This window comes from Petromyzon marinus, chromosome 1, assembly GCF_048934315.1.
Source record: "Petromyzon marinus isolate PM22_M1 ecotype Great Lakes invasive population chromosome 1, UKy_Petmar_22M1.pri1.0, whole genome shotgun sequence".
Classification (NCBI taxonomy): Eukaryota; Metazoa; Chordata; class Hyperoartia; order Petromyzontiformes; family Petromyzontidae; genus Petromyzon; species Petromyzon marinus.
The window spans coordinates 24,433,060-24,458,862 of NC_133667.1; the positions used below are offsets into that span (position 1 = coordinate 24,433,060).

The following is a 25,803-nucleotide window of genomic DNA, read 5'->3' on the forward strand; positions in this document are numbered from 1 at the left end:
AGCATTCACTGCTCGCTCACTTGCTCCCTCACTTGCTGACTCACCAGCTTATTTACTTGCTCACACACAGGCTCATGTCCTTTCTCACGCACTCTTCCACATAGACAGTCACTCATCCCCTCACCTCCGATGAGCACGGTTGCTACATACGGTGCAAAAGAAGTCCAACTGACATACACACAACTCGCTATTTTTGCTGTTTTCTGCTTGCAGACTGATGGGAGTTCAAGCCACAGCAGCAGTTCCGATGAAGGATTTAGCAGTGAAAAAAGTTTGGAAGATAAACTTCCTGGTAAGAGGATCTGCAAATCAAGCGGGATTTCAGAATGAGAGTTTCTACTGATGCTCAGCTCCAGCAGACCAGGTTTTGGGATTTAATTCTTGATTGAAACTGTTTTAGGATCCGAGTCACAATTAACATTGGATTTCAGGATCACAGTCTAGATTGAGACCAGGTTTGTGGATTCGATTGTTCATTAAGATCAGGTTTCACATTCAGAGTATCAATTGAAACTGGATTTCAACATTGGAGTCATGGTTATGACCAGGTTTCAAGATTGGAGTCTCCATTGAAACTAAAACAATTTTCATTTTACCAGGTAAGGCCCACTGAGCTATTTAGTTATTTTTCAGAAGCGGCCTGTGTTGTATATATTGGGTATTGAAAATTTAATGAAAATAATAAAAATTAAATGAAATAGAAAAAATGCGTAAGTATCAAAAATTATGTTAATTGATGTAATTATGCTAATTAGAGAGATAATCCTATTACTTTATGTGAATGTGTGTGATTATGCTGATGTACCATTATGATAATTAAGCCCTGCCTCGTTGTCTAGGTTCGTATTATCAATCGGTATAATACAATTATTCTCGCTTTAACATTTACTGATTATGTCTTAGTGTTTTTTTGTCTCCAAATTGAAATCTCACCGCAGGATACAGTTCTTATGATTAAGATTATTATGCATGAACTTAGGAAGGCACCATTCAGACACTTCTGTGTTAAGCATTTTTAATTTCTAAACAAAACCTTAACACTCTAATATGCAAACTCTTATGCTTGGAATTGTCAACACAGTACTCCTGGAGATGTTCCCCTCATTGATCCATACATTTAACCCTCAATGATCACGTTTGTTAACTGGGTAACAGAACAATCGATTATTCCTCAGAGTATTACAGCATACATGGTGAGAGGAAAAGTCCTAAAAAATTCATGCAACGATATTCATACGACGGCAATAAAGAAACAATTAATTCATTGGTAAGATTATGCAATTAAAAAGAGAAAAAACGAACGACTAAAATACTTCTAAATGACCGTATCCACGTAACTCAATGGGCCGCAAGGTTCTTCATTATCAGCTAATAGTTGACGCACTTATCATGAGTCTTCTTGTACGTGTTAATGTGTGAGTGTTGTTGGTCTTCTTGCGTTAAGCATACGCCGAGGTTGGGCATCCCTTGTATGAAAAATGTGTTTGTTCCCTGCGGAGCGGTGATGGTGTGAGGGTGTGTGTATCATACGGACAGCGTGGCACTCGTTCTTTCACACGGGCGGCCACAGTTTCTGTCCACAGCTGGCTGGAAGAGTCGGCACGACGCTCGCCGTCGGTGCGCGATGATCCGTCGTCAGATAGCGCCCGCAGCTCGTCCGCTGGCTGCAGTTCCTCACTCTTGTCTCGGTTCCCAGCCGGTGCTGGTCGGTGTGCGTGTGGGTCGAACCCACGGCGCTCTCGCTGGCGCCGACACTCTTGCTCACGGGCGGCTGGTCAGGCTCTTTCCTCTGCTGGATGAGCCGAGTCGGCACAGCGCTTGTCCGCTGGCAGCTGGCACGCTTCGCTTGGTGGCGCTGGTGGCGCTGCTGCGCGCTCTCTCTTGCTCCGTCTCTCTCTGGCGGTGCCGATTGCGCGTGCAGCTGGTTCTCTGCAATGCTGGTTTGGTCGACGCTTGGCCCTCTCCGCCCTTTCTCGAGGTTAATCGCTTGACGCTGAGGATAACTTTCGGTCCATGCCAAACTCAGCACAGAGCGTCACCTCGCCCCTCTTCTCTGCGATCCACCACACGCATTGTTGATCTCGAGGCCATGCCCCGGAGCTGGCTTGCTGTCCTCTTCCGAGCTGCTGTGTCGAACTGCCCCTTGCCGAGCTGCTGTGTCGAGCTGTCCCTTGCCGAGCTGCTGTGTCGAACTGCCCCTTGCCGAGCTGCTGTGTCGAGCTGTCCCTTGCCGAGCTGCTGTGTCGAGCTGTCCCTTGCCGAGCTTAAATGTGAAATTCTCTCTCCTCTCTCCGCGTCTCTTGCGAGAGAGAAAACAACAACAGATGCCCTCTGTCACCGTCCTCCTCCCGTGGCAGCAGCGGCCTGGCTGCCCCCCCCCCCCTTTTTGACCTTTGACTGACCGTTTTACCATCACATTTTGTTTGTTTGCATTCCCAACCCCTCTCTTCGTGGTCTTTCCTATTAGGGAGGGGAGGCACTCTCCCTTCATACGTATTTTATGGCTACCATGTGTTTGTGTCAAATTGTTGGAAGACAAAGGTGGCCGGGGAGGCTCTGATTTCATCTGGTCTTGTGTGTTTGTCCTATTTTCTTGTATCTATTTTGAGTTACCCTAGGTCTAATCTCTTGTGATTATTATTTGGTTTATGTTTAACCAAGATTTGTAATGTCATTAGATGTTACCTCCGGTATTTCAAGGGTTTTATTACTTTTTGCTCCCTGTCTGCATCCAGGGATCGGTGCTTTTTATTCTCGAGGTCAGAGATATAGCTTAGTTTGGACTTAAGTTTTCGTGATTGCAGGAACTCATGCACTTTGGTTCTCTTGGTAAAGTCACGTAGATAGAAAGATACAATAAGAAATAATATAAGGAATACTGCAGTCTATAATGTCGACTTATTCTTATAGCCAAGCTTCAACTTTTTCCGTACAAAAAAAAAGATATCAGTTATAATGTCCGTTTGCCCTGTGCTCTGTGTCCGTGCCTGTGATTGTGGATATTTGTTTGTGAACTGTCCAAAGCGCCAAGCAGGTCCTTTGGCAATCTGGAGATTTTGCAGATCGTCGTTGTTAACCTCCCTTTGCCCCGGAGTTTATTATTTAATGGCCTTTTACGACCTCCAGATGCTTGGTGCTTGTGGGAGGTAGCGGGTTTAGGGTGCTTTTTTATTTATTTTATCGATTATTATTATTAAACAAATGGCAGAATTATTGTTAATATTAATTTTTGGAAAAAAACCTATATATACAACATCTGGCCAGGAATGGTAACCGAATGAAGTGGCTTATGTGGAAATGTATAGCAGCTAAATATTCTGAATGCACATTACTAAATGTGGAAGGAAAAACCGGAGGACCTGGAGAAAAACTCACGCGACCACGAGGAGAACACGCAACTTCAAATATACAGCAGGCATCAGGGTCGGGATCAAACCCACCACCTCCTGTATTTCAGGCGAGAGAGTTAACATCTCGCCACCACGGCGCCCCTTGAGGAGCACACACGTGTGTCCCCCCTCCAGGGGCACACACGAGAGAAGAGCTACCCGTAGAGTAGCAGCAGGAGGATGAGTATGCCGGCAGGTTGCCATCGGCAACGGAGGCGTTCTGCTGGAAGCACAGGGACACTAGCGAACCTCTCACCACTGTGGCGCCCCCCCCCCCCCCCCCCTCCCAGGCGAGGTCCTGATTCTGCAGAACCTCGTGGAGAGGCTGGTGCCCGGTGCCCGCGTGGTGGAGAACGTGGGCCAGGAGGTGACGTTCATGCTGCCGTACACCGGAGCCCGCGACGGCTCTTTCGCGCTCCTCTTCAGCCACCTCGACTCGAAGCTCGAGGGCCTGGGCATCTCCAGCTATGGGGTCTCAGACACCACCATGGAGGAGGTGAGCCACAAAGCCACGATGAGGAGGATGATGAGGATGATAATGATGAAGTGTTCTTCAATAGTGCATCTCGGCAGCGATTTGTTTAACGTTTGTGTTTGGCCCATGAGCAAGCGGCCACAAACACGTACACCCTGTGCTGGGGAAGCGGTGAGTGACGTGCGTGGAGCGAGTGGTCTGGACATGAATGCTGTGGTGGTGAGATGTTAACTGCCTCGCCTGGTATACAGGAGGTTGTGGGTTCGATCCCGACCCTGATGCCTGAATATTTGGAGTTTGTATGTCTCTCTCCCCGTGGTCGCGTGGATTTTTCTCCGGGTCCTCCGTTTTTTTCCGCCACATTTAGTGACACGCGTTTTCAGTATTCGGGTGCTATCAAATTCCAGATGATGAGTCACTTTGTCAAGCTTTCAATTATCGCCAGGGCTCTTCTGAATAAAGAGCTTAGTAACTCAGTGGGCCCTACCTTGCCCCGTCTCTCATCATCTTTGCTGTCGTTTATGTCCTTGTCGCAGATTTTTCTAAAAGTGGCAGAGGATCCGAGCCTGGAGACCGAACACAAAGGTGAGTCGTCCCTCCCCCCCGCCTCCCCCCCCCCCCCCCCCCCACATGGTTAAAATATAAATACAGCACGAGCCATTAACCTTCATCATCGTTATCAGCCATGATCAATCCACTGCTGAATTAAGGCCTCACCAAGCCATGGCCATCTCTGTGACAATCCACCACCTAGCACTTGCACGTGAGTGGATTTCATTGCTCCATCTCCGAAAACATGACTAGATATGTTAGGATTCAGCCCCCCACCGACACCACCCCGGTGATTAGATGAATTTCCACGATTCGGGGGTCATGATTTAAATTATAAATCAATTATTTTTCGTTTCGCTATTACTATCTAATTTCTATCATTTCCTTTCTCTCATTTATTAATTTGTATTCAATTCACGAAGCCCAAATGTATCATCAGCATATCATTTGCATTCCGTTCGCATAAATCAAGAGTAATCGATTATCACACGCACAAATCAGTGTGTGTATTGTGAGTGTTCACATAAATGTTACTTTATGAATCCATACATTGATGCACGCCCTGAACGTGAGCGATGTGTACTTTTGCTGGGACAGCCTCCTACCTTTGCTGCTACTGAAACAAACCAGGCAGAACAAACAGTACAGTATACATATGAGACTCACAATACAGGTGAGACAAGCATAGCAAGACAATACCAATCAGACGGACATCATAAAGTACAGATGGGAGACAACAAGACAGTAGAGATGAGAGAGACATAACAAGACAGTAGAGATGAGACGGACAGTACAGACAAGAGAAAGCAAGACATTTTAAATAGGCAAGCCTGTGAAAATGAGACAATATAGAAGATACAATACAAACGAGATAGACAATGTAGACGAGGCAGGCACTGCAGGCAAACACAGCAGCAACGAGATGAACGGTGTAAGTAAAACATCATACAAATGTGACAGGACAAGTGAGATGGGACAAGAAATAAATAAATTGTCAAGACTCCCGAGTTGTGATAATTAATGGAACCGTGAGGGGTTGCTGGTGAAGGAGGATATCTGTTTTTAGCGAATAACAGGCAAACAGAACATTCCATCGATGAAAGATTCTTGAGCACAGAGCAGATCGATAGTTGCACCAAGTGAGTCAAACGAGATTGATTAATCGATTGACAGGAGCGGAGAGAGAGAGAGTCAGATCGACGTAAAACAATCCAGGTCAGAGAAAACACCGTTCGGGATGAGCATGTCCTCGTTCCAGATGAAGGTGTCTCCACGAAGGGCAAATGGAGGTGGTGGAAGGAGAAGAACATCCTGTCGCCGTCCAAGACGAAGGAGGACATGGACATTGAGCTGGGTGAGTGATGATGACGATGACGGCGACGATGGTCCTGCCAAGTTTTCACAGAAGCGGGCGATGATTGCTATGTATAATCCCCAATCGGGTAATTTGCCGGTCATTTTTTTAATTTGCCAACAATTAGACCATGACGCCGGCACACAGTTGACCCACTTTTAGCAATGACATCACAGGATCTCAAAGGTCCACTGTGAATCAGACGGCGCACATTTTTATGGTTATTGCCACAGTAATAATCTTAACTGCCGCTGAATTCAAACCGTGAACCTCTGCAACAAGCGTCGAACTCGCCACTGCTTTTGATAATGATGGCAGTAATGATGATGATGTTAATGCTGCCAATGCTCTGCTGATGATGCTAACACTGATTACGATAACAATGATGCTACTGAAGATGATGCTACATGTTACTACTGATGATGGTAAGAATTATTATATCTCTACAACATTGATGATGATGATCCTTCTGCTGCAGCGAATGCTGTTGATGATGCTTCTAAATAATATAATTGACCTTCCTGCTGCTACAACTAATGCTACAGTAACCGACCTTGCTGTCTTGACCATTGCTACAGCTGCTATTGATGTTGAAGATTTGCCTCTTGCACTGATTGTTTTCGCACTTGTGTCATTTGTGGCTCACGTCAAGAGAGGAGACTGGAGGAGAAGAAAGCAAAACGGCAAAAAAAACGTGAGACTTTTCGTCTCAACGGCCATGAACTCTACAGACACTCGAGACTTTGGTCAGATTTCAGTATAGGAGTCTCGATTGAGACTCATTGAGACCTGGTTTCATGATTGGATACTGAGACTCAGGGAGACCAGTATTCAGGATTAGAGTCTGAGACTCAAGGAGACCGGGTTTCAGGATTGGAGTCTCGAGACTCAGGGAGACCGGGTGTCATGATCGGAGTCTTGATTGAGACTCAGTGAGGCCAGGTTTCAGGATTGGAGTCTGAGACTGAGGGAGACTTGGTTTCAGTATCGCATTCTTGGTTGAGACTCATTGAGACTGGGTTTCAGGAGGAGATACTTGATGGAGACTCAGGGAGACCGGGTTTCAGGATCGGTTCCTCAAACCCAGTCTCCCAGGATCACGGTCAAAACTCTTGTGATTGTATTGTTGTACCTTATCCCTTTTTGACTTCTATAACCCACACCCTTTGACTTTTGACACTTGACCCCGATGTAAACAGTGAACCTGGGAGGAGGCGGCAGTGATCACATGATTACTGGAGGACCACTGGCATGGCAACAGTTCCGAGCGCTCATCATCAAGAGGTTCCATCACACGAGACGGAGTCGCAAGGGATTCCTCTCACAGGTGACTGTGGCGATTGTGGTGGTGGTTCTGTTCGTGGTAAAGATGGTCATGATGGTGCTGGTGATGACATTGCGATTTTTGGTGGTGGTGGTGGTGGTGATGATGGTGATATTGATGTTGATTCTTCTGATGATGGTGGTACAGTTGATGATAGGGTGATGAAGATGATGATACTCATAATGATATCACTGACTTTGCTGCTGTTGCTACAGCTGCCAATTATGTTAGTAATAATCATATAATTACCTTAAAAACATCTGGATTACGTGTTGTTGGTGGTGATGATGATGATAATGATATTGTCGATTGTGCTATAACCGCTGCTGCCTTTAACAAAGATGATACTGCTGCTTCTTCTAATGATGATGCTGCTGATGATGATTCCAACAATGATAATTGAAATAGCCCTGAATGTGATTACACTATGGATATAATTATTATACAGCATTGTGGGATGCAGTTTGCATGAATGACGTTATATAAAATGAAATTATCATTATGAACGATTTCACTAACTTTACTGCTGCTGATACACATGCTAGTGATGATGATGTCGCTAATAATATATCATGATATTGTTAGCCCAGAAATAAGACCGGCTACTCTTTTGTCGATGGCGACAATGATGATGACAGTGGTGGAATGCTCTGCCGACCAAGTTATCCTTTTAGCTCAATGGGCTTTACTCAGTTGGTCAATAAACTTCGAATTCCGATAATCGAGATTGCTGCCTTTAACGACGATGATGATGATGACCATGCTGCGTGCAGATCATTCTTCCCGCCGTCTTCGTGTGTCTGGCTCTCGTCTTTACAATGATCGTTCCTCCGTTCGCCGATTACCCGGAGCTCGAGCTGCAGCCCTGGATGTACCCGGAGCAGTTCACCTTCTACAGGTTGGCGAGCGCGCGACGGCCAAAGCCAACGCCACAACATCCGCGCGCGTGCCCGCACACGCGTGGACATTCACATTAATGAATTGTCTTCATCGTCACCATCGGATGGTCCTTAGGTGTCCACTGTACATTTCGTTATTTTTGTTTCGACTTTCCTCTTCTGCCAATATGCTCAAGCAGTGTCACATCTTTCTGGCACCAATCTCTGATGTTGTCAAGCCATCTGTGAGGTCTTCCTCCTTTTCCGGTTTCTAATTAATAGTATATATATCGTAGTAATGATCACAATTTATAGCCTTTTGACAATCGGTTGCTGGATAAAGACCTCCCCCAGGCCACATTGATCATGTCGGGGTTGTTTGACCAAACTTCGCCATGCTGGTCAGTGTGGTATAGCTACTAATCTAAATTTATTTTACATCTAAATTGAAAACTAATTTATTTAGAACCACTTTTTGTGTTTATCTTGTTGTCCTTTCTTTTTGTTGTCCTTCACACCTCCGATTAGCACGGTTGGCTACGTACAGTGCGAAAATGTTCAACATACATACATACAGAGAAGAGCCATATGTTATTTTCATGATGTCTTCCTTTTAAAAGGAATCGGCCAAACATCTCAAAGGGTGGATTTCATAAGAATACTCCAATGTCCTCCCACACTAAGCAAGTTACAGTAATACCCCGGTTTACGTCAGGGATGCGTTCCTCCTGAAAGGTGTGACGAATATCGAAACGACTTAAATTAAAGTAGTTTAGTGGGTAGGTGGAGGCAAAGGCCGAGGCAAGAGGAATGACGGATGATGCTGTCAGCGACGAGGGGGTTGAGACGATGCAAATCAGGTAGTGGTATGAAGCGGTTAAAGGGGGGGACGTTAATCGGGGTATTACTGTACTTCTGAAAAATGTATTTACATGGTGAACTTCTTTTGCACCGTACATAGCCAACTGTGCTAATCGGAGGTATGGGGAAGAAAACAAACTAAACACAAAAAGTAGTTCTACAGAAATGAGTTTTCAATCTAGGTGATCATTTAAAAGTGCTTAGCTCCAGTGGCTTCCTAATATCGGAAGAAAGAGCGTTCCAGAAGGCCGCATCGCGCATCTGAAAGCGCATGATGCGGTGACCATCTTTGTTAAAGACCCAACCAGGGCAGGAGGACCCCCCTGACTGACCATCTTGAGATTCACCGAGGCTCTCATGAAAAAAGATTCCACATTGTTGATGATTGTTTTTGTGTTTTGTTTAACGACTTGGTAAACTTTTCCCATATATTTGCAGCGATGATGCCCCCAACGACCTGACAACGCAGAAGCTTGTCGCCGCGATCCTAGACCCACCCGGGCTCGGCACGCGGTGCATGATAGGATACAGCATTCCGTGAGTACCTATCGCCCCGGCACACCTGCAGTCACGTGGCTGAGGGGTTCATAGTGGTCATGTCAGAGGCACCGAGTGAACACCGCCGAGATCCTCTGTTCGAATCTGGGTGTCAGACACCTGTGGTTAATGGTCAAAATTACGTCTCACATCTACGTATGTTTTCTAATGTATGTGTTTCTATCAGTGTAATTCCAAATATGCACGTCTCCATGCCTCTTAATGTACTTACACACTCTGATCCACATTCTTTGTCATCAGGCAGTGCTTATGACAAATATATTCACAATCCTGAAGGCATTGAGGGCTGGTGATATCAATTAGCCAAGCTGTTGTTGGAAACATTATCCGTGCGTTTGTGTGGCACGTCATTTTTAATTTTATTCCACAAATTAAAATCTGATATTTTACAGGAACCTTCCATGCCAACCTCGGATGCCCGTGTGGGAGACTCCTCAGGCATCTCAAGCTGCCGTAGATGCCCTAAATGAGGGCAACTGGACATTCGAGGACCCCTCCCCGAGCTGCCGGTGCAGCACTCCGGAGCGGCTCACCATGCTGCCTGATTGCCCGCCGGGAGCCGGAGGACTACCACCCCCACAGGCAAGACGAGGTTTAGCCGAGTCTTCAGCTAAACTACCGCTCTCTTAATGAAGGCCTCTATTGAACTCCCTTCTCAATATTTGCCTCCAGTTTTCAGATGATTGTCCTCATAATTGAACCTCGTCCTACCCGTGTCTAAACAGAGAGGCATGTCACGAGTCACCCCTCCTTCCTATGTCATGATTAATTGCTTTCTCAGAATACAGAGACACGATTAGGTTAAAGAATCTATTCTGTTTTGTCTCATCTGTATTGTCTATCCGTACTGTCTTGTTCCGTCCCGTTTGTATTATCTCTTTCGTAGGTTCTGTATTTGTTTTTTTTCGTCTCATTCCAAAAGACCACAGAGTATGAACACCATATCTTTGAATGCAACTCAATAACCAAACGCGGTGCATTGTGGGAGACAATCTAGATTTGAAGTTTTCGTGACTGCAGGGATCCATACTCTTTGGTTCTTTCGGTAAAGTCACGTAGGTAGAAAATTAAATAAAGTTGGAGACAGCGCTTCAGCGAGGTCACGAGGTGCAGTGCACCATGGGTGCCGCGGCGTCTTGCTCAACAAGAGTCGGTGCGCGACAGGGAGCATGATACCCGCGGTTGTGGTCTCTTTCACCGTTTCCCCTCCCTCTCAGATGCTGCAAAGCACCACGGACACCCTTCAGAACCTGACCGGGAGAAATATTAGTGACTATCTCGTAAAGTCCTACGCTGACTTCATAGAGAAGAGGTTTGGCACTCACAAAGCATACGTCCTCATGCGGAAAATAATAATTTGCATTTATATGAAGAATATAAATAACAATATAAGTGAGAGGACAATATGTCTCCTTCATCTATTCGTCTCTCTGCATGAATAATAAAAGTATTTCTTACACCACCAATCATCTACACGGCCTTCTGGGAGTGCATAATCTCAGCAGCGTTTCAATACGAGCAAAGATTTTATGTATGCATGTTGTTCAACTTTTTTCACACTATACATAGTCAACCGTGCTAATCGGAGGTGCACGGGAAGGACAAAAATGTAAACATAAAAAGCAGTTCTAAAGAAATTCGTTTTCAATTTAGATTTAAAAGTGTGGCTTCATAATATCGGAAGGAAGAGCATTCTAGACAGCCTGAGAAGCACATCTGACAGCACGCGATGCAGTGACCGTCTTTGTTTAATGCTTATCAAAAAGAAAGTAAACTGTAGCAGTCTTTTAGTTTATACATCAGCAGAGTAAGGCTTGCTTGCTTGCTTGCTTGAATCATGATTCTGATTCAGGATCAATTACAAAAATATGTAAAGACTCAAAACAAAAATTTCTCGACAATAATTTAGCTTGTTGGCAAAACATGTGACGAGGACTCAAAAGGGATCTTGAAGGCTCAGCGAAGTATAAGAAAAGAATTTCCAAATGAAGTGACATAATTGGCAAAAAGGTATAAAAGCCAACAAATATTGTTTTGATAGAGGTGGCTTTGTAATCCATTGTAAAAAAAAACCCACACAGGGCCAACAAAAGTGTAGTGGGTTCAACTGAGTCGCAGACGTATACTTGGAGGCAACACATTTATTTAACACCAACACACGGGGTAACTGCCCCTTAACAGAATAACAACCTATGGTGGTGACCACCAGGCTAACTACACTAATTACAATGTAACTGGTGTAGTTAACCGGGTGGTGACCACCAGGCTAACTACACTAATTACAACATAACTGGTGTAGTTAACCAGGTGGTGACCACCAGGCTAACTACACTAATTACAACGTAACTGCTACTACGGACCGGGACCACAGCTCGGGTCCAGGTCCACGTGTTGGAGACTCGGAGAACGTAGAACGTAGACGAAGATTTCTTCAGGATGAACAACAACGCCGGTCCCTCTGGGGGACCTGGCTTATATCCTCTGGGCGTGGCTGGCTCCGCCCTTGGCCACGACCACCTTCCAGAATCCTCGAGCAGGATCTGGACCTCGACCACGTGACCACCCCTAGCCCCCACTTGGGGGCCCTTTGTAGACTTAACTGGTCACATGTCCTCTCGGGTCAACCAGAGTGCGTGGCCCTCAGTAACCCCTTTCCTACGATCGGCACTTCCACACCCTATCCTGTAGTGTTGGCACTGCACACCAAGCGTGTTGCCATCCAGCGCTATCAATCAGTGCTGACCGAGCCCCTCTAGGGCCGGTACTACACCCACATCATAGTGGTGTCTGTGATGTCATTACATCACACACCGTGACTCTCTAGGGCCGATACTACACCCACACCATAGTGGTGTCCGTGATGTCATTACATCACACACCGTGACTCTCTAGGGCCGGTACTACACCCACACCATAGTGGTGTCTGTGATGTCGTTACATCGCACGCCGTGACTCTCTAGGGCCGGTACTACACCCACATCATAGTGGTGTCTGTGATGTCGTTACATCGCACGCCGTGACTCTCTAGGGCCAGTACTACACCCACATCATAGTGGTGTCTGCGATGTTGTTAACCCGCACGCCGTGCCCCTCTAGGGCCGGCACTGCACAGTGACATCCCGTGATGTCACTACAAAAGCATTGTAAAAGGGTATTCATACAATTCACCATTAGCTTCAATAACAAACTTGTACATTGGCCTACAAACGATTGTGGGTGCAAAGTTACGTCAAAAATTTCAAAGCAAATTGTCTCACCGCTTGTACGTGAAACGTGAAGCGACGGTCATCTCCAATGGTGCCACTGGAGCTGACAGTAGAACTTCCACATTTCTATGGCGGGCAGTCCATCTCTAGGGATCACTCAGTGGGGGGCAGTCCATCTCTAGGGATCACCAGTGGGGGGGAGTCCATCTCTAGGGATCACCAGTGGGGGGGGGGAGTCCATCACTAGGGATCACCAGTGGGGGGCAGTCCATCTTTAGGGATCACCAGTGGGGGTGAGTCCATCTCTAGGGATCACCAGTGGGGGCAGTCCATCTCTAGGGATCACCAGTGGGGGCAGTCCATCTCTAGGGATCACCAGTGGGGGCAGTCCATCTCTAGGGATCACCAGTGGGGGGAGTCCATCTCTAGGGATCACCAGTGGGGGCAGTCCATCTCTAGGGATCACCAGTGGGGGCAGTCCATCTCTAGGGATCACCAGTGGGGGGCAGTCCATCTCTAGGGATCACCAGTGGGGGGCAGTCCATCTCTAGGGATCACCAGTGGGGGGGAGTCCATCTCTAGGGATCACCAGTGGGGGGCAGTCCATCTCTAGGGATCACCAGTGGGGGGAGTCCATCTCTAGGGATCACCAGTGGGGGGCAGTCCATCTCTAGGGATCACCAGTGGGGGGGAGTCCATCTCTAGGGATCACCAATGGGGGCAGTCCATCTCTAGGGATCACCAGTGGGGGGGAGTCCATCTCTAGGGATCACCAGTGGGGGCAGTCCATCTCTAGGGATCACCAGTGGGGGGGAGTCCATCTCTAGGGATCACCAGTGGGGGCAGTCCATCACTAGGGATCACCAGTGGGGGGGGAGTCCATCTCTAGGGATCACCAGTGGGGGGCAGTCCATCTCTAGGGATCACCAGTGGGGGCAGTCCATCTCTAGGGATCACCAGTGGGGGGAGTCCATCTCTAGGGATCACCAGTGGGGGCAGTCCATCTCTAGGGATCACCAGTGGGGGCAGTCCATCTCTAGGGATCACCAGTGGGGGGGAGTCCATCTCTAGGGATCACCAGTGGGGGCAGTCCATCTCTAGGGATCACCAGTGGGGGGGAGTCCATCTCTAGGGATCACCAGTGGGGGGATTCCATCTCTAGGGATCACCAGTGGGAGCAGTCCATCTCTAGGGATCACCAGTGGGGGGGAGTCCATCTCTAGGGATCACCAGTGGGGGGAGTCCATCTCTAGGGATCACCAGTGGGGGGGAGTCCATCTCTAGGGATCACCAGTGGGGGGGAGTCCATCTCTAGGGATCACCAGTGGGGGGGAGTCCATCTCTAGGGATCACCATTGGGGGGCAGTCCATCTCTAGGGATCACCAGTGGGGGGGAGTCCATCTCTAGGGATCACCAGTGGGGAGGAGTCCATCTCTAGGGATCACCAGTGGGGGGGAGTCCATCTCTAGGGATCACCAGTGGGGGGGAGTCCATCTCTAGGGATCACCAGTGGGGGGGGAGTCCATCTCTAGGGATCACCAGTGGGGGCAGTCCATCTCTAGGGATCACCAGTGGGGGGGAGTCCATCTCTAGGGATCACCAGTGGGGGGGAGTCCATCTCTAGGGATCACCAGTGGGGGGGGAGTCCATCTTTAGGGATCACCAGTGGGGGGCAGTCCATCTCTAGGGATCACCAGTGGGGGCAGTCCATCTCTAGGGATCACCAGTGGGGGGGAGTCCATCTCTAGGGATCACCAGTGGGGGCAGTCCATCTCTAGGGATCACCAGTGGGGGGGAGTCCATCTCTAGGGATCACCAGTGGGGGGAGTCCATCTCTAGGGATCACCAGTGGGGGGAGTCCATCTCTAGGGATCACCATTGGGGGGCAGTCCATCTCTAGGGATCACCAGTGGGGGGCAGTCCATCTCTAGGGATCACCAGTGGGGGGAGTCCATCTCTAGGGATCACCAGTGGGGGGCAGTCCATCTCTAGGGATCACCAGTGGGGGGCAGTCCATCTCTAGGGATCACCAGTGGGGGGCAGTCCATCTCTAGAGATCACCAGTGGGGGGCAGTCCATCTCTCGGGATCACTGGTAGGGAGGAGTCCATCTCTAGGGATCACTGGTAGGGGGGAGTCCATCTCTAGGGATCACTGGTAGGGGGGAGTCCATCTCTAGGGATCACCAGTGGGGGGGAGTCCATCTCTAGGGATCACCAGTCCTTTGTGCTTAATTACACATTACAACTTTATGCCTAATCTGTTGTTTGTTTATTTCCCTTTTTTTATTCCATTGCTTCAGCCTAACGAGGAAATATTGGGTCAACGAGCCGAGGTGTGAGCTCGGAGTAGTATAGCAGTCCTTTAGTGAGAATAGGTTTTCCCTCTTTTCTTCTGGCAACGAAACAGGTGTTAAGATGTTAAAACACCAAACTATAACCTTTTACAAGGAATCATGTCTGCATTAACCACAATGCAAACAAAACATACTCTGATAATATATGCATTGTCTTTTAAACTGATTGGTCCACACCAGAGACAGCTTTCTTTTGAGCCTAGTCTCAAAACGGTGTTAGACCAGAAGATGCCAAAAGACCTTTAGTGTTTAAAGCCATAGTAGAATGATCTACCCCCCCCCCCCCCGTATTCTTTTGAGAAGTGGTATAGCCCTGTCCAGCTCCCCTCACCTTCACCCTCTCTTCCCTGTAAAGGATGGTACGGTCCTATTTAATGTGCCCTAAGGTGCAATAGTGCGCGCCCCCAATGAGTCCGAGGTGGTGACAGAGCTGAGTGTGTGAGTCTGGCTAAGTAGGACAACTGCATCATGATAGCGGTGGGCAGATGATAGTAATGATGGATGATGGTGGTCATGATGATCATCCCAAGAATTGTAATGAATTAAATTGTAATTTTGATGATGATAATAATTATAATCATCGTGAGGATAATATTAATGGGTGATTGATGATTGCTCATGATAATGATGGTTGTGTTGATGGTGGTGATGATGATACTGCTGCTCATGCTACAGGCTGATGAAGCTTCTGATGATACTGCCGCTACAAATGCTGACATTGACGCTGCTGCTACAAACGGTCGCAACGATGACCATGACGACGCTGATGCCAGCGACACATCGCAGTAGAGTTGACCCCGACCTGGAGTCCAACCCTAGAGTCCGTGTAATCGGTGAAATCCATGTGACCGCCCTGACTCAAGTCGGTATCCCTCCCAAGGTACGGAGGCTTCTCGCTAGGCCAGAAGAACGAGCAGAGAGACGTGAACGCCACGGCACTGAGGAGGCTGTTCCAGCAGGCAGGGGGGTTCCTCAACATCACAGCCGTGAGTGGCACGGATGCCGGGAAATAACATGCACGCTGACACTCACTCTCATGGTAGAACTAACACTGCCACACTAACACGCACGCTGACACTCACTCTCATGGTAGAACTAACACTGCCACACTAACATGCACGCTGACACTCACTCTCATGGTAGAACTAACACTGTCACACTAACACACACGCTGACACTCACACTCATGGTACAACTATCACTGTCACACTAACACACACGCTGACACTCATGGTACAACTAACACTGTCACACTAACACACACGCTGACACTCATGGTACAACTAACACTGTCACACTAACACACACGCTGACTCTCATGGTAGAACTAACACTGTCACACTAACACACACGCTGACACTCACTCTCATGGTAGAACTCACACTGTCACACTAACACACACGCTGTCACACGTACGACACAACACTCGAACACTAATGCTGGCCCTGACACTAACCAAGCATGACCACGAGCCCTGACACTAATCCTAGCACTAGCCTCAACGCTCCTGTAGCCCTGATACTTAACACTTATTATTATAAACCCAACACTTGTTGTACTTTCCCCGCAACTCCGATTAGCATGGTTGGCTACGAACGGCGCGAAAGAAGTTCAACGAACATATAACACTAACCCGGACACTCCCGATATCTCACATTCTAACATTCATGAACATAACCCATTCCCAAGCCAATACCTAAACTATAACACTGATAATAACCATTGATTTGACACCAATCCACACAGGGGAGAGATAGGTAAAGGCTGGGCTCGTATCAAGGATTAAGGGTAAGGATTATGGCTACAGTTAGTGGTTCATGTGTGAGTTAGGACTGTTTGTTACAAGTAAATCTAGTAGGTAGGTTACTCGTTGGGTTAAGCTCAATACTTTTTACATAAACTAAGCTGCAATATTATGATGATAAATGAAATATTCTGATATTGACAATCGTAATGATGTTGATCTTCGTGATGGTGATGATGATGATAGTAATGATGATTCTGAGATTATTCTGCTGCTAATGATGACGATTCAAAGACAATCATAATTAACGTGAAGATTATCATAATGATTCAAAGACATTGATAATGATGATGATGATCGTGTCACATTTGTAACCTTTTCAGGGCCCAGCAATAGAGGAAGCCTCACTTAACCTAGAGGGCTTCATCCAGGCCCTTGGGCCCACAGACAACGTTAAGGTGAGATGAGGATCACAACTATGAACATATTATATACATTCTGCATTGTTTTGCAGCAGTATGAGTCAAATATAAGTATATCAGATGACCGACAGGCCGCTGGTTTTGGATGAAAACTCTTGACAAGGAACAACCTGGTACTCTTATCAAAGTACCTCAGCCAAATACTGAAAACCCTGTACTATTACTGTGAAATAATACACAGTAATAATGTAACTAATACTAAACTAAAAACTAAACTTTTTTTTTATTTTATCAGGTAAGGCCCACACAGCCATAATTACAGTACATGCATTATTACAGTTAAGTAATGTACGTCGGTTCATAACTTTTTATTATTACGACACTTTATATGAAAATAATTCCATGAACAAAGCAAAAATGTAATTGTAATACAGAGTAATAATGTAATTATTACCGTTTCCCGCGAAAATAAAAATTACAGTAATTAATGTGCATTATTACTGTACTGTGTAATAATGTACGTCTACCACACCTCCGATTGGCACGGTTGCCTACGTATGGTGCGAAAGAAGTTCAACATACACCCCCTCTCCTTCACCCCATCCCCTCTACCCCCTCACTTTAGTTCTTCCTTATCTTCTATCCCCACCAACCCCCCACTCTCAATGCTCCCGCTCATCGTCCCCACCGGGGTGGGGCAGTGAGCCCAATTTCTCCACCCCTCCTCTAAACCCAAGAGCACAGAGTTTGGGACTTCTGTCTGTGGAATTTCTGTGCCCCCCCCCCTCTCCCCATGTCGTGATTCGTGCTCTATTCGCAGGCTCGTGTTGAAATACAATAAAAGCAATAAAAAAATCACCTTTGACGATTGCTACATTCTACGTGAAAATTATTCCATGAACAACAAACGTCGGGAAATGATTTACGGTTTCGCCTCTGTCCTCCGCGTGCAGGTTTGGTTCAACAACAAGGGCTGGCACGCCATCGTCGCCTTCATCAACGTCGCGAGCAACGCGGTGCTGCGAGCGCGGCTGCCCGAGGGTAAAGACCCGCGTCGGTTCGGCATCACGGCCTACAACCACCCGCTAAACCTCACCAAGCAGCAGCTCACCGAGGTCGCCATGTGAGTCGCCCCTCCCGGCGTCACAAACCAAAAATGTTTGATTACATCGATAGATTTGAATGTGATCGTGAAAGAATAAAAAAAATATCCCTGTTCTCACCATCTCCCTGTGTCTCTCCCATCACCTTCCCGTGTCTTCCTTCACATCCCCACGTGGTCTCCCTTCACTTCCCCACACCTTGCGTCTCACTCCCACGTGCCCAGGCTGATGTCGTCGGTGGACGTGATGGTTTCCATCTGCGTCATCTTCTCCATGTCCCTCATCCCGGCGAGTTTTGCGGTGTTCCTCGTCCAGGAGCGGGCGTCCAACGCCAAGCACCTGCAGTTCGTGAGCGGTGTCAACGCCTACGTTTACTGGCTCGCCAACATTACCTGGGACATGGTGAGCATTCGCGAGGGGACACTCTGCACCCTTCACTGGGACTCCAGACTGAGACTCTGCACCCTACACTGCGACTGAATACTGACACTGAAATGTTAACATTGCCTTTGGCTGTGTGAGTCTCGGGCATCAACACTGAATTCTAAGAATACTAAAAGTGCCACGGCTGGCTCTCTAAGTCTTAGACATTAACACTGAGCAGTAAGAATGATCATGGTCAGCGACGGTAAGTCCACGACTGGATAAAGGCCTCCCCAAGCCCCCACCACGTCTCACCATTTCTTACCATCCTGAAGTGTAATAATACAGTAATGGCTTATTGTCCCTGGCGGTGCTTATCCGCTCTTAACATTTACAATAGCCTGGCACTCGATCCCAATAAAAAATACAAAGAACAAATGGGTATGACCAAGTGAGGGGCTATTATCCGCGAACGCACACGCACCTCATCAGTAATTAATTCCCATTGAATCTCACCAGGCTTCCCTCTGATGTAGTGTATATGAAATCACACTACCTTTGCCCTAACAGAGCAGAGGCTAAGTCACGTTGACTTTACCGAAAAAACTAAGAATATGAATTACTGCAGTCACGAAAGCTTTAAATCAAAATTTAGAGCAGAGGCTGTCGTAATGGACCGGTTTGACAGTGTTGTTTTAATTGCATTTTGATTCTCGATGCCCCCCTCCGCCCCCCCCCCCCCCACCTCACTTCGCAGTGCAACTACATTCTGCCGGCGATCATCGTGGTGGTCATTTTCCTGTCCTTCCAGCAGAAGGCCTACGTTTCCGATCGCAACTTGCCGGCCCTCATCCTCCTGCTGCTGCTCTACGGGTAACTCTTCCCTCGTAGCTACACCCCACAGATGTGTGCCTTAGACGATGGGGACGCCATGGCGGCGAGATGTTATCTCCCTCACCTGGTATGCAGGAAGTCCTGGGTTTGATCCCGACCCTGACGCCTGCTGTATATTTGGAGTTTATGTGTCTCTCTCTTCCTGCGGATGCGTGGAATTTTCTCCGGGTCCTCTGGTATTTGGCTGCTATAAATTTGCACGTGATGAGTCTCTTTGTTGAGCTATCATTTGTGGCCAGGTAGCTCCTGAAAAAGAACTATACTGTATAGTTTTTGATTGAAAGCTTTCGTGACTGCAGGGATTCATATTCTTGGTTCTTTCTTGACTTTACCGAAAGAACCAAGAATATATATACTGTATAGCTCAGTGGGCCTTACCTAGTAAAATACAAACTTGTTTAGTTTATAGTTTGATACCACACAAGCCTGAAGCTTCCCTCGTGACGAACAAGGGAGAAATATCACCCTCATGCATGGCTTATCTCACCTTGTTTTATATTTATAGAGCACCTTAGCTCGAGGCGCTTAACATAGTTTAAACAGCGGCAATAAACTAGAGTGATTTAGATGGCAAGGGCTGAGGGATGAGTGATCGTAACAGAGGGCGCATAGGGGTCACGAAAGGGCAGGGAAGGGATGGGAAGGAGTGGAGGGGCGAGAGGAGGGAAGAGGAAGGGAATGGGTAGTGGAGAAGAGGTGAGCCTTTGAGAGAGGAACAAAAGGAGGTTAAGTAGGTGGACTGCTCAATGTACAGGGGATTCCGTAACGCTTTCCAGCGTGCGTTTGTCCTCAAGTATCTAATTAGCGGGAATAACATTGCGTTCCAAGCCACACAATGAGATGATGTCACACTCTGCGTGATGTTATCGCCTTAGCTGGTTTTCGTCGCCAAGTTGTGGGCAACCCTTTGATCAATTTGGCCAGCTCTCTCTCTCGGGTAAGACCCTAATAGCAACAGAACTTTGTGCTACGACCGACGAGCAACTCTTTACCCGTGGCAACACCACGGGAAGGGGAGTTGAGTCTAGGCTCTAATGCATGGAAAAAGAGAAAAGAACGGGAAAGGTGAAAAGAGAAAATAAGTAACGGGAAATAAGAGGAAAAGGAAACGTACCTTTGTATTATTTGGCTACGATAAATGTGCACATGATAACCCATTTCGTTGAGCTATCATTTGTGGCCAGGTCGCTTCTGAAAAAGAAGCTAATAGCCCAGTGATGTTTTACCTGGTAAAATAAATTATGTTTTATTTTATTTGTATTTTTTTATGATTTGCTTACCTTTCCTATACTTTGCACTTTTAGCGTGTTTTTATTGTTTGTTGTAACATTCTGACCCGCCCCGACAGGACATCTAGCTCATCGATTCCCCCAGTGTAAACACATATTCTGATTCTGCTTATTTATTTAGCCAATGCTTTTATGCGCGACTTTCACAGTGAGAGCACCAAATACGCGAGAACGATCGATAATTAAATAAATACTGGGCACTGACAAGGGAGCACAACGAGAATGCTGATCCAATGCTTCTCGGCTTGACGAACCACTATTGCCGTCGCACGCCCGACTCCCGCACCGTCATGCGTGTGCTATTGTCGGGTGAGTGCAGACGTACATATGCACGTTGAACTTATTTCATTACGTACGTAGCCAATCGTGCTAATCGGAAGTGCGGTGGGAAGGATTTAAAAGTGCATAGCTCCAGTGGCTTCCTAATGCGGGATGGAAGAGCGTTCCAGACGGCGGCAGAAGCACATCGGGAAAACACACGAGCGGTGACCGTCTTTGTTAAAGACCCAACCAAAGCAGGAGGACCCTCAGAGAAAGACGTTTTCTGAGTAAGAATTAAAAGAAAACAATGGTGTAGATGAGTGGTTTGAGGCGTAAGAATACAATCGATTTTTCTTGAGTATAATCCATGAACCACTGCACCCGTCACAGGCCCGACTCCCGTACTGTCACACGTGTGCGACTACCGGACGTAGGAGCAACTGCTGCTGATACTATATGTACCTGCTTTTCGCACCGCACGTAGCTAAACGTGCTAATCAGAGGTGTGTTCTCAGGTGGTCGATCACGCCGCTCATGTACCCGGCCTCCTTCGTGTTCACGGTGCCCAGCACGGCGTACGTGGTGCTGACGTGCGTCAACTTGTTCATCGGCATCAACGGCAGCATGGCCACATTCATCCTGGAGCTCTTCAAGGGCGACGAGGTGAGTGGGGGACTAGCCGACTTCCTCCTCTCCGATACGGCGTCATCGTCGCCGTTGTCTCGCTCCCCTCCTCACACAGACCCCTTCAACTTTCCTGCCAGAGGAGGTTGGGTGGCTCGGAGGCGCTGACCTAACACCTCTGAGACGAGACTGGTGCTGAATATAAATGCCGATGGGGGCGGTGGACGTCTAAGATTATATTGCCGTAGTGGAAGGGAGGTTCAGAGGTCGGAGAGCTGAGCTGGTACCAGGTTGGGTTTGAACTGCAGCCCATCTGTGAATAAAACTAGGTGCTCGAGTCTAGCGAGATTACCCACACGGTAACCATCTTATCATATTTGTTTTGTGCTTGATTTGGTTAAATTTCAACTCTGAGGATAAATCCATTTTGATTTGACCATCTCCCAGTGTCTCCCTTATGTCCCAACTTGTTTCTCCATGTGCCTCGCTGTCTCACCGTGTCTTTTCGCGCGTTTCTCCGTGCCTCCCGTGTCTCCCCAGCAGGTACGCACGTCTCCCACTTTCCGTGTCACATTGGCATTCCCCCTACATCTCTCGTCGCTCCCCAATATTTTGCCCGTGTCTCCACGTCTCTCTCCACGTCTCCCTTGTATCATCTCACATCTGCCTCTTGTCTCCCCCGTGTCTCGCTCACTGTGTCTCTCTGCATTTCTAAACATCTCCCTCCGTGTCTGTCCGTGTTTCTCCATGTCTCCGCAGACTCTGACCCGCGTCAATGACATCCTCAAGTCCGTGCTCCTCATCTTCCCGCACTTCTGCCTGGGACGAGGACTCATAGACATGGCGACCAACCAGGCACTGGCAGACGCGTCTGAGCGCTTTGGTAGAGACGCAGAGACAGACACACAAATATACAAAAATACACGCTCAGACACACACAGACATATGCATAAGCCTGCACACAGACATACATACAAGACACATAGAAATACGCACATAGACATACAATGATGTACACACTTGCAGGCCGATATAATGCACACACATTATGTCTCATGCTGTTTCTCTCCTATCTCACTGGGTCTCCTTCATGTCTACCCTAATCTCTGTAGCTCCCCACATCTCCCATCTCTCCTGTTTCTCCCCACATCTCTTCGTCTCCCCGTGTCTCCCCGTGTCTCTATCTCTCCCTATGTCCCCTTGCTTCTCTCCCATCTCTGTCTCCCCATGTCTCTGCGTGTTGTCACGTGTCTCACCCCTCTCCGCGTGTCTCCCCATGTCTCACATTTTCTCCCCGTGTCTCCACACAGGTGAGAACCGCTTCAAGGAGCCGCTGTCATGGGACATGGTCGGCAAGAATCTGTTCGCGATGTTCATTGAGGGCAGCGTCTTCATCGTCCTCACGCTGCTCATCCAGAAGAACTTCTTTATCCGCCCACGGTAACACAGCCGCCGTGTTATGGCTGAGCGCTCTTAGGGGTTGCCCGGTACACGCCCCATCCCCCATTTGTTCACCCCCCCTCCCTGCCCCTCACCCCATACTCTGATAACTCGCTTAGTCGTCGATGGTTAAATAAAGGAGGTGGCATTGAATAAGAGGATGCACCTTTGTGGGGGCTATCACAATATGTTACATACAGGAAGTGTCCCGGTGGAAATAATGGTAGTGGTGATGATGGTGAGCGATCATCTTGTTGATGGCGGTAATGGTAGTGGTAGTAATGATCATGATGATGGTGGTGCTGGTATTGATGGATGTGATGTTGTTGATCGTGGTGACTGCAATGATAGTATGTCGTTAGTATCAGTGATGTTGTTGATGTTGATAATGGTGATGTTGATGACTGTGATGTTATTCAGGTCGATGAAGCTGAATCTGCCTCCCATCACAGACGAGGATGTTGATGTTGCTGCGGAGAGGAAACGTGTGATGGAGGGAGACACATCAACAGACATCCTCACCATCAACGAACTCACAAAGGTGACATTTAGTTAGTTAGTTAGTTCATTTATTTGGTATAGCCCTGTGAGCCATTCGGCTCTTGAATCGGGTGCAACCGCAACAAACAAAAAACATGAACAAGAAAACATCTTAAAGTGATTATGTGACTGTGCAAACAGAAAATCCAGGAAAAAAATATCAAAATATTCCTGAAATAGCACCGTACACCAACGCTGTGTGCAAAAATCCCAGTGGGATGCAAGTCAAATAACAACAACAACCACAAGACAACTAAGATTAAGGCCATCAGTCTAACTCCGTACTACAATAAACAAAAACATGGCCAAAACAAAAAAAACGTTTTCGAAATCACCAAAAATAAAAGCCATGAATGCAATATAACAGTGATCATAGGGACTGTGACCGAATTTTTAACAATAAACTACATAAATAAATTATAACACCAAAATCTAGAGCCATATTTTAAGCCACTGAATAGCAGTGGCAGCTAGGGTTGCACAACTCCTCTAGAGCAGTTTTGAGTGAAGATCTCATAGGTAGTGATTCAAGTTGCAGTTTATTGGCAATAGCATTCCAGACCCTGGGGGCATCAATAGCAAAGGCCCTTCCTCCAGTTTTTGTACGGCAATAGGGAATGTGAAGCTGGTAAATGAGCGAAGACCTAAGGTCAAATTTGTTCTTTGAAACAGAGAGGAGATCCATTAGGTAGTCTGCGGAATTTTTTGTAAGTACATCGTGAATAAATAAGATCTGGTGCACAAGCCGTCGAACATTAAGAGATGTTAAGTTTGACCCAATGTAGAGATCACAGTGGTGAGTCCTATATGGGCAGTTCAATGCACATCACCACCACCATCAGACAGCAGCATCAGCATCACCACTACCATCACCACAGTGTTGATGTTGATTCTGTTTTAGGTTTACAAGAAGAAAGGTGCTCCGGCTGTGGACAGGATGTGCGTTGGGGTGCGACCAGGGGAGGTGAACTTACACACACACCATTCACCCACTCACCCTACACACTTACACACACACCCTACACACCCCCTTCACACACCCCCTTCACACACACCCTTCACACTCACACACACACCCTACACACACACACCATTCACCCACTCACCCTACACACTTACACACACACCCTTCACACTCACACACTCACCCTACACACACACACACCCTACACACACCCCCTTCACACACCCCCTTCACACACACCCTTCACACTCACACACTCACCCTACACACACACCCTACACACACCCCCTTCACACACCCCCTTCACACACACCCTACACACTCACACACTCACCCTACACACACACCCTACACACTTACACACACCCCCTTTACACACCCCCTTCACACACATCCTTCACACTCACACACTCACCCTACACACACACCCTACACACTTACACACACCCTACACACACCCCCTTCACACACACCCTTCACACTTACACTCTCACCCTACACACACACCCTACACACTTACACACTCACTCTACACATACACCCTACAAACTTATACACATACCCCTACACATACCGTTATACACCGACTATTTCATACATACACACCGTCCCTTACACACACTCATTTTTACTCACACCCACTTACATATACCTCACAATGAGAGTTGTGGTTCATTGGTTTGCTCATTATTGGATTGTAGATTATTGTATTTGTGAATAATGGGATATGCAGATGACTGTAATTATAAGAAAGGAATTTTCAGAAAATTAGAATTGCACACGATTTGGCGACAATAATATTCGCATAAAATCATATTCAGATTGCAAATCATTATATTTGCAGATAATCTGTGCAATTAATGAGTTTCCGATTTGCGGATAATTGGATTTGTGAATAATGGGTTCGTAATTTACAGACAACACGGTTTTCTGATAATGGGTTTGCGATTCGCGAATAATCAGCTACGTGGATAATGGTTTTGCAATTTGCGCATAATTGGGTTCGTGGATTACGAGTTTCCAATTTGCGGATAATGGGGTTGGCAGATAACGGGATTGCGATTGTTGGGCTGCCCAGTGCTTTGGTCTGCTGGGCGTGAATGGTGCCGGCAAGACGAGCGCGTTCCGCATGCTGACAGGCGACACGCACGCGACGGCCGGGGACGCACGCCTCGAGGGCTACAGGTTAGTTCAGTCTGAGCCCAC

The 25,803-nt window shown here is 47.3% G+C and overlaps 1 protein-coding gene across 1 annotated transcript in view; it reads left to right on the forward strand.

Annotated features, from left to right (window-relative positions):
• The window catches only part of LOC116941727 (phospholipid-transporting ATPase ABCA1), a 63,005-nt gene that overhangs the window by 30,080 nt on the left and 7,122 nt on the right, over positions 1 to 25,803 (forward strand). The window contains exons 26-47 of the mRNA XM_076067189.1: positions 214 to 292; positions 3,680 to 3,885; positions 4,401 to 4,449; positions 5,675 to 5,770; positions 6,423 to 6,464; positions 6,970 to 7,097; positions 7,868 to 7,992; positions 9,272 to 9,370; positions 9,784 to 9,973; positions 10,609 to 10,703; positions 14,900 to 14,932; positions 15,834 to 15,939; positions 17,081 to 17,155; positions 18,073 to 18,242; positions 18,447 to 18,624; positions 19,343 to 19,458; positions 21,545 to 21,692; positions 22,413 to 22,536; positions 22,964 to 23,093; positions 23,514 to 23,634; positions 24,535 to 24,597; positions 25,676 to 25,782. Of these exons, the coding sequence (XP_075923304.1) occupies positions 214 to 292; positions 3,680 to 3,885; positions 4,401 to 4,449; positions 5,675 to 5,770; positions 6,423 to 6,464; positions 6,970 to 7,097; positions 7,868 to 7,992; positions 9,272 to 9,370; positions 9,784 to 9,973; positions 10,609 to 10,703; positions 14,900 to 14,932; positions 15,834 to 15,939; positions 17,081 to 17,155; positions 18,073 to 18,242; positions 18,447 to 18,624; positions 19,343 to 19,458; positions 21,545 to 21,692; positions 22,413 to 22,536; positions 22,964 to 23,093; positions 23,514 to 23,634; positions 24,535 to 24,597; positions 25,676 to 25,782 (2,480 nt within the window). The remainder of the gene's footprint in view (positions 1 to 213; positions 293 to 3,679; positions 3,886 to 4,400; positions 4,450 to 5,674; positions 5,771 to 6,422; positions 6,465 to 6,969; positions 7,098 to 7,867; positions 7,993 to 9,271; positions 9,371 to 9,783; positions 9,974 to 10,608; positions 10,704 to 14,899; positions 14,933 to 15,833; positions 15,940 to 17,080; positions 17,156 to 18,072; positions 18,243 to 18,446; positions 18,625 to 19,342; positions 19,459 to 21,544; positions 21,693 to 22,412; positions 22,537 to 22,963; positions 23,094 to 23,513; positions 23,635 to 24,534; positions 24,598 to 25,675; positions 25,783 to 25,803) is intronic.